General features: G+C 42.2%; 1 protein-coding gene across 1 annotated transcript in view; it reads right to left on the bottom strand.

Moving 5' to 3' along the window:
• Positions 1 to 17,985, bottom strand: part of hfm1 (helicase for meiosis 1) — a 247,480-nt gene that overhangs the window by 96,380 nt on the left and 133,115 nt on the right. The window contains exons 15-16 of the mRNA XM_087990315.1: positions 15,017 to 15,111; positions 9,183 to 9,316 (exon numbers count right to left, since the gene is read on the bottom strand). Coding sequence (XP_087846441.1) covers positions 9,183 to 9,316; positions 15,017 to 15,111 — 229 coding nt within the window. The remainder of the gene's footprint in view (positions 1 to 9,182; positions 9,317 to 15,016; positions 15,112 to 17,985) is intronic.

Here is a 17,985-nt window from a genome sequence, read left to right as displayed (position 1 = left end):
CTTTGAAATTAGATCTCCTCTCTACCAGATTGAAATCTTCCATTTCTCACAAAATGCATTTTTATTAACTTACTAAAATGCTATATTAGAGGAATATATGAGAAGTAGGCCACTCATTTCAACAAGGAGAAAGTGAGGTCTGCAGATGCTGGAGATCAGAGCTGAAAAATGTGATGCTGGAAAAGCGCAGCAGGTCAGGCAGCATCCAAGGAGCAGGAGAATCGACGTTTCGGGCATAAGCCCTTCTTCAGAAATCCTGAAGAAGGGCTTATGCCCGAAACGTCGATTCTCCTGCTCCTTGGATGCTGCCTGACCTGCTGCGTTTTTCCAGCAACACATTTTTCAACTCATTTCAACAAGGCAACATTGCCATTCCAAATCATAGTTGATCATCTCCCCAGTGCCATTTTCCTGCTCCAGATCCCTTAAAATCATTAGACTCCAGAAAACTAATCTAAAGATTCACCATCCTCTGAGTGAACAAATTCCTCCGCATGTCAATCTTAAATCTTATCCTGAGATTAAGTGTAGTGTTCCAGAGTCACCAGACAGGGAAAACATCCTATCTACATCCATTGTCATGCACAGTAAGAACATTATAACTTTCAATTAGAGCACCTCTTAGTCTTTGAAACTTTAAAGAATAAAATCTTGTCCTCAGTGTCTCTTCATAAGGCAACCTCACTATCCCAGAGGTGAATGTCTGATGAACGCTCTCTGCAGCAAGACATCATAATTCTAAACTTTATCACCTTGAAATGAATGCTAACATACTGCTTGCCTTCTCACTTGCCTACTAAATCTGCATTCTAGCTTTTAGTAACTCATGAACAAGGATACTCAATTTTCTTTCAACATTTCCCAACCTCTCACCATTTAAGAAGTACACTGGGACGAATCTTGTAGGGGTCTGAAGAATGTGGGAAATAGTAAGGTGTGTGGCAGAATTGGATGAGAAGTGTGGGAAGGCCCAAAGATAAGCCACAACTCATTTCACCTTTTATTTCTCTCATAAGCAACATGGTGAATTTCTCACTAGGCAGTGACAATTCCTATTATGGGAATTATTGCCTATTATATCTCATGTTAATGAGAGAACTAGCCACAATAATGTTCAGCTTTCTGTCTTGCCAAACTCACCAAATAAGTAAGATGTTGAGAAAACTCAACATGAAAACCAATTTGGATACCTGGTGGATTAAACTCACAGCTTGCTCTAAAAATCCTCCAGATCGCAAACATCCAAACTGCAGCATAGGACACAATTCATAGGCACCAGTTTCTGTACACCTCTTCCATGGATAATCACATCTGGCATCTCCCAAATCCGCAAACTATCATGGCACCTCTGATACTTTGGCAGTATGCTATGGAAGCACAGATTTACATTGCTGGGAGGCAGTGGCAACTAGCATTGAAGCACAGTCGGCAGCACGGTGGCACAGTGGTTAGCACTGCTGCCTCACAGCGCCAGAGACCCGGGTTCAATTCCCGCCTCAGACAACTGACTGTGTGGAGTTTGCACGTTCTCCCCGTGTCAGCGTGGGTTTCCTCCGGGTGCTCCGGTTTCCTCCCACAGTCCAAAGATGTACAGGTCAGGTGAATTGGCCATGCTAAATTGCCCGTAGTGTTAGGTAAGGGGTACATGTAGGGGTATGGGTGGGTTGCGCTTCGGCGGGGCAGTGTGGACTTGTTGGGCCGAAGGGCCTGTTTCCACACTGTGAGTAATCTAATCTAATTTCTCCACTGCAACAGACACACTTTGGTGCACGGACGGACACCCACAGGCTTACAGACTGGACCAGGCTGTATCTCAAAGCTACTCACTTGTTCTCTAAGCACTCACTCACACACTTATTGGCTAACTGCATGCTAGTACTAACCATGCTTTGCCTCCATGCCAATTAGCACAGTTACACCAGCTGCTCAGCAGTCTTCAGTCAAAGGAGCACATACTTTGCTTTATGGCAGTGCGCAACACCAATCTTGCAACTGCATCTAATGATGTTGGACATGGTCCTCTATGTCAGCTGCTAACCTGTCCATGGAGGCAGACAACCGTCACTTTAAACATTTTTAAGGCAGAGTTAAATAGATTCTTGATTACCAAGGGAATGAAATATTATTGAGGATATATTCGACTATAAAGTTGAGGTTATACTCAGATCAGCTGTGATCTGACTGAATGGCATAGCAGGCTCAAAGGTCCAAGTAGCTTACTCTATCTTCTTAGAACATTGAACATAGAACAGTACAGCACAGAACAGGCCCTTCAGCCCACGATGTTGTACCGACCATTGATCCTCATGTATGCACCCTCAAAAGTCTCTTAAATGTCCTCAATGACCTTGCTTCCACAACTGCTGCTGGCAACGCATTCCATGCTCTCACAACTCTCTGTGTAAAGAACCCGCCTCTGACATCCCCTCTATACTTTCCTCCAACCAGCTTAAAACTATGACCCCTCGTGTTAGCCATTTCTGCCCTGGGAAATAGTCTCTGTCTATCGACTCTATCTGAGCCTCTCATTATCTTGTATACCTCAATTAGGTCCCTTCTCCTCCTCCTTTTCTCCAATGAAAAAAGTCCGAGCTCAGTCAACCTCTCTTCATAAGATAAGCCTTCCAGTCCTGGCAGCATTCTGGTAAACCTCCTCTGAATCCTCTTCAAAGCATCCACATCTTTCCTATAGTAGGGCGACCAGAACTGGACTCAGTATTCCAAGTGCGGTCTAACCAAAGTTTTATAGAGCTGCAACAAGATCTCACGACTCTTAAACTCAATCTCCCTGTTAATGAAAGCCAAAACACCATATGCTTTCTTAATAACCCTGTCCACTTGGGTGGCCATTTTAAGGGATCTATGTTCCTGCACACCAAGATCCCTCTGTTCCTCCACACTGCCAAGAATCCTATCCTTAATCCTGTACTCAGCTTTCAAATTCGACCTTCCAAAATGCATCACCTCGCATTTGTCCAGGTTGAACTCCATCTGCCACCTCTCAGCCCATTTCTGCATCCTGTCAATGTCCCGCTGCAGCCTACAACAGCCCTCTATACTATCAACGACACCTCCAACCTTTGTGTCATCTGCAAACTTGCTGACCCATCCTTCAATCCCCTCATCCAAATCATAAATAAAAATTACAAACAGTAGAGGCCCAAGGACAGAGCCCTGTGGAACACCACTCACCACTGACTTTCAGGCAGAATATGTTCCTTCTATACCACTCGCTGTCTTCTGTTGGCCAGCCAATTCTGTATCCAGACAGCTAGGTTCCCCTGTATCCCACTCCTCCTGACCTTCTGAATGAGCCTACCATGGGGAACCTTATCAAATGCCTTGCTGAAGTCCATATATACCACATCCACAGCTCGACCCTCATCAACTTTTCTAGTCACATCCTCAAATAACTCGATAAGGTTTGTGAGGCATGACCTATCCCTCACAAAGCCGTGTTGACTGCATTTAATCAAGCCATGCTCTTCCAGATGGTCATAAATCCTATCCCTCAGAATCCTTTCTAATACCTTGCAGATGACAGACATGAGACTTACTGGTCTGTAATTGCTGGGGATTTCCCTATTTCCTTTCTTGAAGAGAGGAATTACATTTGCCTCTCTCCAGTCCTCAGGTACGACTCCAGTGGAGAGCGAGGATGCAAAGATCTTCGCAAGTGGCAAAGCAATCACATTTCTCGTTTCCCAAAGCAGCCGAGGACAAATCTGGTCCGGGCCTGGCGACTTGTCAATCTTAATGTTTTACAAAATTTTCAGCACATCAGCTTCCTCTATCTCTATCCATTCCAGCATGCACACCTGCTCTTCAAAGATTTCATTCACTACAAAGTTCGTTTCTTTCAGAAAGATAGAAGTAAAAAACTCATTTAGGGCTTCCCCTACCTCCTCAGACTCCACACACAAGTTCCCTATGCTATCCCTGATCGGCCCTACTCTTTCTTTGACCATTCTCTTATTCCTCACATAAGTGTAAAGTGCCTTTGTGTTCTCCCTAATCCATTCTGCCAAGTCTTTCTCGTGCCCCCTCCTGGCACTCCTCAGATCATTTTTGAGCTCCTTCCTCACCTGCCTGTAATCGTCTAGAGCTGAGCTTTACCCTAGCTTCCTCCACCTTATATAAGCTACCTTCTTCCTTTTGACGAGACGCTCCACCACTCTCGTCATCCAAGGTTCCTTTATCTTACCCCTTCTTGCCTGTCTCAGAGGGACATATTTATTCATCACTCGCAACAACTGTTCCTTAAACAGTCTCCACATGTCTATAGTGCCTTTACCATGGAACAATTGCTCCCAGTCCATGCTTCCTAACTCATGTCTAATCGCATCATAGTTTCCTCTTCCCCAATTAAATATCCTCCCATTTTGCCTAATCCTCTCCTTCTCCATAGCTATGTCGAATGTGAGGCAGTTGTGGTCACTATCACCAAAATGCTCTCCCACCACATTATACTTGCATGACTTGCTGTACTGATGTAGCTTCTGGGCAATGAGAGTCATTGCTTACCTTTCTGTTGTTTCTTTGTGTTCCTGTGTATGTCAATTAAGTTTCTAATTACCAATGGCTGGAGGTTCTCAGCTGTCTGGGGCTGAGCAGGTGCCTGGTCTCAAGCAGAGACGAGCAGTACCTGGATTCTCCAGCTCCTCAGATGCTGCCTGACCAGCTGTGCTTTCCAGCACCACATTTTCTGAGCCTGGTCACCAGCAGTCCTCCAAGTAAGAGGGTCAGTGGCCTGCACTCTAGGCCAATCCTTGGTTAATTATGGAGCTGTCACAGTGAGGACGTCACAAGATTGTGCTCAGATACTCTCTAAGTTAAATGCACTAACAAGGTGTTAATATCTAAATTGATTCACACTGTTGCCTCCTGGACTCCCTCTGTTGCTTTTGAGGCCTCGGAACTCCCTTCCCCAGAGGTGTCTTCTGTCAGAGCAGCCCATTTCTCTACAGGGTCATGGACATCCCACTGGTAACTGCAGGACACAAGAGAGGTGTCACAGCCATTGGTTAGAAGTGTTGTGCAATGAACAACACCGACAGAGGGGTAACCTTATAGAGGTTTATAAAATCATGAGGGGGATAAATAAGGTGAACATCAAAAGCCTTTTGCCTCGGGCAGGGAAGTTCAAAACTAGGGGGCACATTTTTAGGGGAGAGAAGAAAGATTTAAAAGGGACCTGAGGGGCAACTTTTACACACAGAGGGAGGTTTGTATGTGAAATGAACTGCCTAAGGCAGTGGTAGATGCAGGTAGTTACTACATTTAAGAGAGATTTGGAGAGATATAGACAAAATGCCGACAATTGGGACTAGTTTAGTTTGGGAAACTTGGTTGGCATAGACTAATTGGACCAAAGGGTCTGTTCCCATGCTGTATGACTCTATGACAATGACATTTTCAGGGAAATGAAGAGCTGCACATACTCAATTGCTGGGAATGTCTCTGCATCTCTGCAGGAGTCGTCCCACTCTTCTCTTGCAATTCTATCCAAATGTCGGGCACCTCAACCCATATGGACTTGTACTGCCCTATTATGGATTGTCTTTTTCTGTAATGAGAGAAAGGCAATGATTCAGTGATGTGGGTGACACAGCTATTAGTGCTGGTGCATATGGCAGAAAGGTGGTGAGACGTTCCTAGTAAGTGAGGAGGCAGCACACAGGGCATGTTTGGCTACTGGTGTAGGACATTGGAGTGGATAAGATCACGTGAAGGAAGATGTTACAGGCAACAGTAGGAAGGCAGTGTCGTAGCAGAGATAGATGATTGTGAGATGATAAACAGAAATATGGCATTCACCTTGGCCTAACAGAGAAGTTCTCTGACTTTTTAATAGCTATTCTTCTGCACTGTGGAGATGGCACTGACTCAAGTGGCAACCTCAGTTCAAATTGCCAGGATCTGGTTATGCAGCATTCTCTGCAGGTCCTCTAGGAAAATGGCTCCTCTCTTTTGCACCACCCTGTCCACTAGGACTTCCGGGTCTCTGTTGGAGAATCATGGCACTGTCTTCCCCTTTTCAGCCTTGTTCTGATGAATCCATCAACAAGCAGGACAGCTTTGGAATGCCAGCAGATGTCCTGATGCACAGCAGCCTTTTAAATATGGCACAGGCGCAAGGGATGCCAGTCTTACAGTGGATATCTACTGAGATATGAGTTATTCTGGGAATGGTGCATGGTAAAGAATGGGGCTGGAAACAGAAGTGAGTGATAGCATGGGATATGGCAGGTAATTAATGCAAAAAATCATTTGTTAAATATGGTGAATTTACTCGACCTTGTGGTAAAAAAAGCTCTAAAAACTAAATACAAGTTGGACTTAGCCAAAAATTGAAGATTAATTCCCATATCTATTGGACATAATTCTTCAGGGTAGGATTTACATGCATTTGGAAAAGCATGCCCCAGTTAGGGACAGTCAGCATGGATTTGCGTGGGGTAGACCATGTTTTACTAACTCAATTGAATTTTTTGAGGAGGCGACAAAGGTGATTCATGACAGTAAAGCAGTGGATGTTGTTTACATGAATTTTAATAATGCTTTTGACAAGGTCCCTAATGGTAGGTTCATCCAGAAGATTAAGATGCATGGTGACTTGGCTGTGTGGATTAGAATTGCCTTGCCAACAGAAGGCAGAGAGTAGTGGTGGAAGTGTGTTTTTATTTGGCTGGAGGTCCATGTCCAGTGGTGTTCTGCAGGGACCTCTACTATTTGTTGAATATATAAATGACTTGGATGAAAATATAGATGGGTTGATTAGTACATTTGTAGATGATACAAAGATTGGTGTAGGTATGAATAATGTAGAAGGATGTCAAAGGATGGAGCAGAATATAGATCACTTGCAGATATGGGTGGAGAAATGGCAATTGGAGTCTAATCTGAGTAAGTAGCTCAGTTACCAGGACAGCTGGTTTATGATGCAGAATGTTGACAACAGTGTGAGCTCAATTCCTGCACTGGCTAAAGTTACCATAAAAGATTTTTCTTCTCAACTTCTCCTCACCCTAAGGCATGATGACTATCACGAGTTGTACTGATGAGAGAGCAGCCCTATAGTCTGGTAAGACCATGACAACTGTACCTTTACTTATGTCTTCTTGAAGCCTCCCTGCATCCTCTTGCAACTTACATTCACACCCGTTTTGGTGTCATCCACAAATCTGGAAATATTACAATGTCCCCACTTCCAAATCATTAGATCAGATTAGATTAGATTAGATTACTTACAGAGTGGAAACAAGCCCTTCGACCCAACAAGTCCACACCGATCTGCCAAAACGCAACCCACCCAGACCCATTCCTCTACATTTACCCCTGCCCCTAATGCTACGGGCAATTTAGCATGGCCAATTCACCTAACCTGCACATTTTTGGACTGTGGGAGGAAAATGGAGCACCCGGCGGAAACCCACGGAGACACGGGGAGAATGTGCAAACTCCACACAGTCAGTCGCCTGAGGCAGGCATTGAACCCGGGTCTCTGGTGCTGTGAGGCAGCAGTGCTAATCACTGTGCCACCATGTCACCCACATTAATACAGATCGTCAATAGTTGGGGACCTGGCATAAATCTTTGCAGAATCCCATTTGTAATAGTGTGCCATCCTGACAGTGATCTTACCACTGTCTTTCTAGTACTTTCCCCCAATCCCAAGAGCTCTAATTTCATTAATTCACTACTTCATAGAATCCCTACAGTGTGGAAACAGACCATTTGGCTCAACAAGTCCACACCAACCCTCCGAACAGTATCCCACCCAGATCCATTTTCCTACCCCAATTATTCTACATTTCCCCTGACTTCACCGAGCCTACACATCCCTGATCACTATGGGCAATTTAGCATGGCCAATTCACCTAACCTGCCCATCTTTGGGCTGTGGGAGGAAACCCATGTAGATACTGGGAGAATATGCAAACTCTACACTGACAGTTGCCCGAGGCTGGAATCGAACTTGGGTCCCTGGTGCTGTGAGGCAGCAGTGCTAACCACTGAGCCATGGTGCCATTGTCCTATTCTTCACTGTAATTCCTTCTGTTCCATTTGCAATAGGCCTACATATATGCTTGCTGTAGTCTTTCCTTTCATATATCAATAGAAGCTTTTATAGGTCACCTTCTGTTCCCAGGAGAAAGTGAGGATTGCAGATGCTGGAGATCAGACTCAAAAGTGGAATGCTGGAAAAGCACAGCAGGTGTTTGGATGTTTGGATGAAGGGCTAATGCCTGAAATGTGGATTCTCCTGCTCCCCGAATGGTGCCTGACCTGCTGTGTTTTTCTAGCACCCCATGCCCACCTTCTGATCCCAGTTAGCATGGATTCATAATGGTTTTTTTAGACCATAAGACATAGGAACAGAAATTAGGCCATTCAACCCATCTGCCATTCAATCATGGCTGATGTTTCTCAACCCTATTCTCCCACTTTCTCTCCATAACCTTTTGTCCCCTTGATAGTCAAGAATATATCTATCTCAGTCTGAAATAGACACAATGATCAAGCCTCCACAGCCCCTGGCCAAAGTGGTTTCTCCTTATCTCTGTTCTAAAAGGTCTTCCCTTTATTCTAAGACTGTGCCCTCGGGTCCCCGTCTATCCCACCCATGTAACCAGCTTCCCAATATCTACTATGACCAGGCCATTCAGTATTCTCTATGTTTCAATTAGATCCCCCCACATCCTTTAAAACTCCATTGAGTATAGAAGCAGAGTCCTCAAATATACCTCGTATATTAAGCTTTCTATTCCTGGGACCATTCTCGTGAATCTCCTCTGAACACATTCCAAGTTCAGTACATCCTTCCAGAGATTTTCGGGCCCAAAACTGCAAACAATACTCCGAATGTGGTCCAACCAGGATGGTCCAAATGTGATCCTCATCAGTTCTACAGTCCTTCTTTGTTAGGTCCCAAATATCTCCCAATCCTCAGTCTTAACACCATTTCTGGCATTTTCATAAGCCACTCCTTTGAGAGGAAGTTTATGTACATTTATTACAAACTAAATTGAAATTTCCTAAACTCATTGTGTATTGGATCATGACGACTGGCAGAAACAGAACTTATATCTTATCAATCTGGAAGAGATATGAATAAAAATCTAACTGTGAAAAATAATGTTGTAAGCTAAGGTGCAACTTTAGGAAGCTTTCATTCTTACCATAGTGGTTTGGATTTTTAAAAGCTCTTATGTAAAGAAATGTTGATCGTATCCACTCCAAAGCAACATTGACATCAGTGATTGTATTCAGTATTATTTCAGCATTCAAATGTTCAACAAGATGCTTGTGTAAACTGTCAACAGAAACAAGTATGAGACCTCAAAATATATAATCCTTAAAACCTGTTTACTAGCATTCCAGATTAAACCTCTGGAATTACGGTTCATTTTGAAAATCTGAAACTGTCACATAGATATACAGGTACAATGATTTACCAAAATTATATGCATTTCCAGTCAATTCAATCACATTAATCTACAACAGCACAGTCGATTTTCTGTCCACTTTCTATATCTCATTATTTATTCAATCTTTTGATGAAGGTTCCTATTCACTGTTGAGTCTTTTCCATCAAAACATTGTTTTGCAAAATATTACAATAACACAGTTTTAATTACATTGCAATTTTTCTGCTTATTTCCTTCCTCATTGATGAGACAAACTCTCAGTGGCATTACTCACAGTCAGTTGGAGAACAAACTAGGAGGTGAAACACTGTGTAAGTCCACCTCCTAACACAATGGGTGGGAAATTAATCAGTGCCAGGATGAATAACACCAAGGCCTTGCATATGAAACTAGGTTAAGCCCGAGATAATAGGTCTCTACCACTAAGTAACGCAATAAATATGAATTGCGAGGCAAGACAGAAATAGTGTTTTTCAATATGGATTAGAGATTGGTGGCTGGGAATGTAAGGCCACCAATATTGTGTTTCTCACAACCAATTAATGTTCTCACTGAATTATGGTGAGACTTCAAGCAACCCCATTCTGGATGCAATACCACCTGAGAGAGCTGACAATATCAACTGCATTGTCTACTTGTCAGAAAGATGTGTAGTCCCAGCATGGGGAGAATTGACTGGCACATGAAAAGGGGGAAATGACTCCTTTCTTTCTTTGAGAACTCAGCAGCATGACTTTTTAAAAATTCATTCATAGGATATGGACATCATGGGCTAGGCCATTGTATCCTCTTTGGCCATAGGTGAGGTCCCAGAGGATGGAGAATAGCCAATGTTGTCCCATTGTTTGAGAAGTGCGGCAGGGATAATCCTGGAAAATACAGGCTTTTGAGCCTCACGTCAGTGGTAGGGAAATTATTGGAAATGATTCTCAGGGACAAGATCTATATGCATTTCAAAGCAAATGGACTTATTAGCAGTCGACAGTGTGGCTTTGTGCCTCACGAATTTGACTGAGTTTTTTGAGGCAGTGACGAAGTTGATCCATGAGGGAAATGCAGTTGATATTGTCAACTTGGATTTCAGTAAAGCCTTTGACAAGGTCCGTCATGGCTGACAGGTACAAAACGTGAAGTCACAGGTACCGGGGTGAACTGGCAAGATGGATACAGAACTGCCTTAGTCATGGGAGATGGAGGGTGGCAGTGGAAGGATGCTTTTTGAAATGGAGGGTTGTAATTAGTGGTGTTCCACAGGGATCAGTGCTGGGACCTCTGCTATTTGTGGTCTACATACATGATTTGGAGGAAAACGTTCTAGTCTAATTAGTAAGTTTGCAGATGATATAAAGATTGGTGGAGTGAGGAGAATTGCCAGAGGAGACAGCAGGATATAGATCAGTTGGAGGCATGGGCAGAAAAATTGCAGATGGAGTTTAATCTGGATAACTATGAGATGATGCATTTTGGAAGGTCAAGTACAGGTGGAAATTATACAGTCAATGGCAGAACCCTTAGGACTATTGATATGCAGAGGGATCTGGGTATGCAGATCTACAGATCACTGAAGATGGCAGTACGGGTAGATAAGGTTGTAAAAACGGCCTATGGCATGCTTACCTTCATTGGAAGGGGCATTGAATACAAGGACAGATAAGGTTTGCTGCAGCTTTCTGGAACTTTAGTTAGGCTACACTTAGAATATTGCATACAGTTCTGGTCAGCACACTAATGCTTTGGAGAGGGTACAGAAAAGATTTACCACTATGTTGCCTGGTATGGGAGATTTTAGCTATGAAGAAAGATTGGATAGACTGAGTTTGTTTCCACTGGAATATTGTGAAAGTCATGGATAGGGTGAAAAGTATTAGGCTTTTTTCCAGGGTGGATAGGTCAATTACTAGGAGACACAGGTTCAAGGCGCAGCGGGAGAAGTTTAAAAGAGGTGTGAGAGTCAAGTTTTTCACACAAAGGAAGGTGGGTACTTGGAACGCACTGCTACAGGAAGTGATGGAAGCAGTTACAGCATTCAAGAAACACCTGGACAAATACATGAAGAGGAAGGGAATAAAGGGATATGGATCCTGTAAGTGAAAACAGTTTTAATACAGAACAGCAACATGTGTTAGTGCAGGTTTGGAGAGTTGAAGTGACTGTTCCCGCACTGTATTGTTTTGTTATTTGTTCTAGTTACGAGAGGGCAGCTAAAAGTCAACCACATTGTTGTGCATCTGAAGTCACATATAGGACAGACCAGGTAAAGACAACAGTTTCCTTCCTTCAGGGACATTCGTAATACACACACACTCCTGTACTCAAAGCATTGGTCTCAAAATTGAAGACAGGTAAAAAGCAGCCTTTAAGTGGTCATAACTGGACTTCTAAGAGGGAGGGGCAGAAGTACTAGGCCTCTGCTAAACAGAGAAAAGGGATGTCCATGCCCAAGGTAGTGGGAAAGTCACCGAGGGAATTTTACAGGTGTCTTTGCCTGCAAACCCTCTGGCGGCGACCTTTAAATTTCTGATTTAGAGATGCTGGTGTTAGACTGGGGTGTACAAAGTTAAAAATCACACAACACCAGGTTATAGTCCAACAGGTTTAATCAGAAGCACTAGGTTTCGGAGTGCTGCTCTTTCATCAGGTGGTTGTCATAGGTGGAAGTGATAATGGGTTTGGAAGATGCAGTCTAAGGAGCCTTAGTGACTTTCTGCAGTGCATCTTCTAAATAGTACACACTGCTGCTACTGAGCATCATTGGTGGAGGGAGTGCATCTTTGTGGTTATACCACAAAGTGGGTTGCTTTGTCCTGGATAGTGTCAAGCTTCTTGAGTGTCTTTGGAGCTCACTCATCTAAGCAGGTGGGGAGTATTCCATCACACTTCTGACTTGTAGATGGTGAACAGGCTTTTAGAAGTCAGGAGATGAGTTATTTGTTGCTGGACTCTTAGCCTCTGACTTGCTCTTGCAGCCACTGTATTTATATGCCAGTTCAGTTGAGTTTCTGGTCCAGAATATTGATAGTGTGGGATTCAGTGATAGTCACAACAGTGAATGCCAAAGGACAGTGGTTAGATAGTCTCATGGTAGGGGGTGGGGTATCCTTTGTTTAAGGGCACTCACTGCCTGGTGGAGGGACACAACATTGGGAATTATAGCCAAACACCAGCCCTTACTGCTCATCTCCAAACCCTCTCCCTGTAACCCCTAGCAGTGTTGGCAACAGCCACTGCCTCCCCAGGTGCTTGCCATTTAAGAGAGCTGATGGCCTCAAATTTGTCATATATATAAGTAGCTGTGATTTCTGTCCCTAGGGCTTTAACTTGTGTAAAAGGTTTGTTGTCCACACTTAGGCGTACTGGGACCCTTCTTGCACAGGTCTCTTGCTCGCTCTTCATCAGCAGACAAGATCCCTAATACCTCCATTACAGAATCATAGAATAATAGATGTAAATCCAAAACAAGTCAAAGGCTAATTTGTGCCTTTGGTAACATTGTGTAGTGTATCATTGACCTCCATATAGTCTACCTTCATCTACGTGAAGAAAACATTAATAACATATTCTATCACTGTAACCTGCATTTCCCATAGCTAATCCACCAAGCCTGTACATCCCTGGACACAGTGGGCAATTTAGTATGACCAAAACACCTAACCTTCACACCTTTAGACTGTGGGAGGAAACTGGAGCATCAGGGGGAAACTCATGCAGACACAGGGAGAATGTGCAAACTCCACACAGACAATCACCTGAGGTGGAATTGAACCCAGGTCCCTGCTGCTGTGAGAGACCTGAGCCTTATCTGACATCCTTACCTGATCTGGACTACATGTGACTCCAGACCCACAGCAATGCAGTTAGTTACCTCTCAACTGCCCTCTGGGCAATTAGGGATGGGCATTAAATGCTGGTCCAGCCTGAGATGCCCAATTTCCATGAGTGAATTTTAAAAAATTATGGCTAGTAGGTAGATTCAGGAAAGAAGTATATTCGTTTTCATTCCTTTAAAATAATTTTGATAGCTTTCATGACAAATGCTGATGTCACAATGAGCTGATATTAACCTCCTTCCCTTCACCAAGATGGCAGGAAAGTCAGGTGCAGGGTGGTTAAAATTTTAAAATGACTTTTGGAGCTGTTGAAAAAGCATATGCTTAGATTCCATTCTGGGGTTGAATCAGCGGACCCGAAGCGTTAACTCTGATTTCTCTTTACAGTTGCTGCCAGGCCTGCTTAGATTCTATTCTGAGGAAGAGTCATCGGACCTGAAACGTTAACTCTGATTTCTCTTCATAGTTGCTGCCAGACCTGCTGAGCATTTCCAACAACTTCTGTTTTTTTTTCTGATTTATAGCAGTTCTTTTTGATTTTATATGTTTAGATTGATTTGATAGCATTCTGGAAGGAGGCTTACAGTTCAGAGTCTGCAACATTCTTTCAAAAAAAATAGATTCATTGCTTTTTCGGTATTTTCCTCACCAACCTGCTCAGAGATGTAATTACATACCTCTAGACAAGATGAGACTTGAGCCTGAACCTCCTGGTTCAGAAGTAGGAACCTACCACTGTCCCATTACAACCCTCTATTGTCATTTTTAAACATTTTTAAAAACGTTTTTATTTAATGTATTTTTCTATTCAATTTGTTCAGAGATGTTATTATTTGAACCCAGGCTTCTTGATCCCCTTTGTCATTTTTCTTCCAACTTTATCAACAGTTTCATCTGCAGGACAGTTTCAGTCCTAATGATGACCATCTACTTATTTATATGCTAAACATAATCATTGTGATCCCTATAACTTCAGTTTAAAAACTAAATACTTTATACAAGGTTGTTTATTTTAAGAATAGTGTTAACCACAAGATAATCCTTTTATGCATGAATCAGGAGCCACAAGTGAGGCACCCTAAGCTACCACTATACTTATATCAAATCAGTTCATTGAGGCTTCTTTATTTATTTTGATGCAATGAATCATTTCCTATCAGCAATGTAAGTGGCATATCATTTAGTTAGACAAGCAGGAGTTTGGAAGAACACAACAAGCCAGGCAGCATCAGGAGGTGGAGAAGTTAACATTTTGGGACTGTAACCCTTCTTCGGGACTGACCATTTAGTTAGTCAGTTAGCTTATGTGTGTGCTTAATTCTGATTATTACTTGTTTCTGATGATTGGCTTGCTTAGTTTGTTGGCACTGCTATGTTATAACTCAGTACAGCTGAAAGCAAAGCATGAATAGCTCAATGATTACAATTATCACCAAGTGAAATCTTTTGAGGAATGCATTTACATCTGACAGTCTGAGTAAACAGCATTTGAAGAATCCAAATCAAAAGAAAACATTTTCAGCTTTTCATTCTCTACTTGCCTTCATATACATATTGTGCAAACTCCTCGTCATTGTAACCCAAAAAAAGTTGAACTCTACATAACATCGATAGATGAACCCTGCAGTCATTCATCCGCCTAAAATCTGTACATGTGTGAACCACAGAGAAGTGTGTTCAAACAATAGTAGCACTGTACTTAAAACTGTGCCTGCATGCTTTCTGCATATACAATTTAAATTCATCCTCTTAGAATACCTGCTCTCAATGGTATGTACTCCATCTAACATCTGTGTGTACTTGTCCTTAGTTTGGGTCCTTGTCATGATAACTACTGTGGCTGTTGTGTCAAACTAAAAGAAATTACAAAATATTAAAGAATTTAGAACATGCTTTTACATTCATACATATTGTATGTTGTATAGGCCTACATTGTCCTAATCTCACCTCAATAGGACATATGTACTACCCATTGTCTTAACTCTGCCATGATTTCAGCCCAGCTTTCTTGGTTGGGGTTATTAGGTATTAACAGGGAGATTCTAGCCAATCCAAGAGTCGAAACTTTTGTTGGAAGTATAACTGAAGATTTGTTTATGTGATCCTGATCATGAAATAACTGATGTAACATTTGACATGACTAGAACTGTAAATTATTTTAAAATCTTCTGTAGGATTCACAAGATTTACTATATATTCAAATTTTGGGTCACCTTCTCCATGAGCACTAGTATTTCAGTAAATCTTTGCACTGTGACTCTTCCATAGTTGTTTCTAAAAAAGCAGCAGTATGAGAGTTTCACAAAATGTTTCATTGTGCCTCAGTATCATTTCCTCAAATATTTCCTCTGTCAGAATTAACTTTCCATATAAAATAAAAAGCACTTTTTGGATGCTTAAGAAGGATCAATATGTTTCAATATAAGGCAGATCAAATTGATTCAAAGCATGTTATCTGGAGCCGTCATTACCAAATTCATAATTCAACACAGGCAGAGTTGAATATAAGCTGAAGAACAACATGTAGTTTCTCAGAAAGCAGAATTGCAATTGAACTGCTCTGACTGCCCAGTAAGCTAACAGCACTGTACAAACAGTTTTGCCAAATCCTCTTGAATCAGACTGGATTGCTATCAGTGTAAAACATAAGTATAACAATAATTTTTCAATGACATTACATCAATACTGTCTTTTGGCAGATCAGCTAAGAACAGGTCTTGAGGTTACAGAAGTTGAGGAATGAAAAATAAAGACTCAAAACAAAATAGTTTGGGGACTAATTTGTGAGCCTCTATTATGGTTTTTAAATTTAATCTATCAATAGATGTGCAAAATGGGGTTCAGGAAATGTGCAGGCATGAATCATCAGTCAAATGTAATTTCATTCAGGACTGCTGGTCATAGTGCAAGGCAGATCCACTCTCAATTCCAGAAGACTCTCATTTAATCCAGATGGTTGACAGTCTTTATCAGTCCTTGTCTTTCCCACTTTCACGCTCATACCCCAATACACTCAATAATGACTTCCATTTCATTCAATGTCATTTATAACTGGGAATAGGTATATTGAAATTTTCTGGATCAATGTCTGAATAGTCTGTGGTGCAGGATATATCAGACCAGTAGACTATCACATGGTCATTTTGAAATTAAACATTTTAATCCTCAGCCGTTCATTTTATGTAAGGCCTACCATTCCAGGGATCATCCGTGTGAATCTGCGCTGGACACACTCCAGTGCCAGTATGTCCTTCCTGAGGTGTGCGGCCCAAAGTTGGACACAGTATTCCAAATGGGGCCTAACTGGAGCTTTATAGAGTCTCAGAAGCACATTGCTGCTTTTGTATTCCAACCCTCTTGAGATAAATGACAACATTACATTTGTTTTCTTAATCACGGACTCACCCTGCAAGTTAATCTTCAGAGAATCCTGGACTAGCACTCTCAAATCCCTTTGTACTTTGGCTTTATGAATTTCTCACCGTTTAGAAAATAGTCCATGCTTGTATTCTTTTTTCCAAAGTGCAAGATCTCACATTTGCTCGCATTGAATTTCATCAATCATTTTCTGGACCACTCTCCTAAACTGTCTAAATCTTTCTGTAGCCTCCCCACCTCCTCAGTCCTACCTGCCTGTCCACCTAACTTCGTATCATCAGCAAACTTCGCCAGAATGCCCCCAGTCCCTTCATCCAGATCATTAATATATAAAGTGAACAGCTGCGGACCCAACACTGAACCCTCCGTGACACCACTTGTCACCAGCTACTATTCCGTAAAAGAACCTTTTATCCTAAATCTCTGCCTTCTGTCGGACAGTCAATTCTCAATCCATGCCAGGAGCTCACCTCGAAAACCATGGGCCCTCACCTTACTCAGCAGTTTCCCGTGAGGCACCTCATCAAAGCCTTTTGGAAGTCGAGGTAGATAACATCCACTGGGTTTCCCTGGTCTAACCTACTTGTTACCTCTTCAAAGAATTCTAACAGGTTTGTCAGGCACGACCTCCCTTTGCTAAATCCATGCTAACTTGTTCTAATCCAACCCTGCACTTGCAAAAATGTAGAAATCTCATCCGTAATGATGGATTCTAGAATTTTGCCAACAACCGAGGTTAGGTTAATTGGCCTATAATTTTCCATCTTTTTCTTGATCCTTTTTTGAACAAGGGGGTTACAACAGTGATTTTCCAATCATCTGGGACTTTCCCTGACACCAGTGACTTTTGAAAGATCACACCCAGCGCCTCCACTCTTTCCTAAGCCACCTCCCACAGAACTTGAGGATGTAGCCCATTGGGGACAGGAGATTTATCAATTTTTAGACATTTTAGCTTTTCTAGCACTTTCTCTTTTGTAACGGCTACCATACGCCACTCTGCCCCTTGACTCTCCTTTAATTGTTGGGAGATTACTCATGTTTTCCACTGTGCTGACTGACACACAGTATTTATTAAGTTCTTCAGCTATTTCTTTATCTCCCATCAATTTGGAGCGGCCCAATGTCTACTTTTGCCTTTTGCTTGTTTCTTGTATATTGAAAGAAACTTTTACTATCCTTTCTAATATTACTGGCTAGCTTACCTTCATATTTGATCCTCTCCTTCCTTTTTTCTCTCTTTGTTATCCTCTGTTTGTTTTTGTAGCCTTCCCAATCTTCTGATTTCCCAGTGCTCTTGGCCACTTTCTAGGCTCTCGCTTTTTCTTTGATACATTTCCTGACTTTCT

Source organism: Chiloscyllium plagiosum, unplaced genomic scaffold (genome assembly GCF_037043375.1).
Source record: "Chiloscyllium plagiosum isolate Xiang-an unplaced genomic scaffold, Cpla_swu_hap1 HiC_scaffold_9, whole genome shotgun sequence".
NCBI lineage: Eukaryota > Metazoa > Chordata > Chondrichthyes > Orectolobiformes > Hemiscylliidae > Chiloscyllium > Chiloscyllium plagiosum.
Note: the sequence above shows the minus strand (reverse complement) of the source record. Positions and strands in the feature narration are given on the sequence as shown.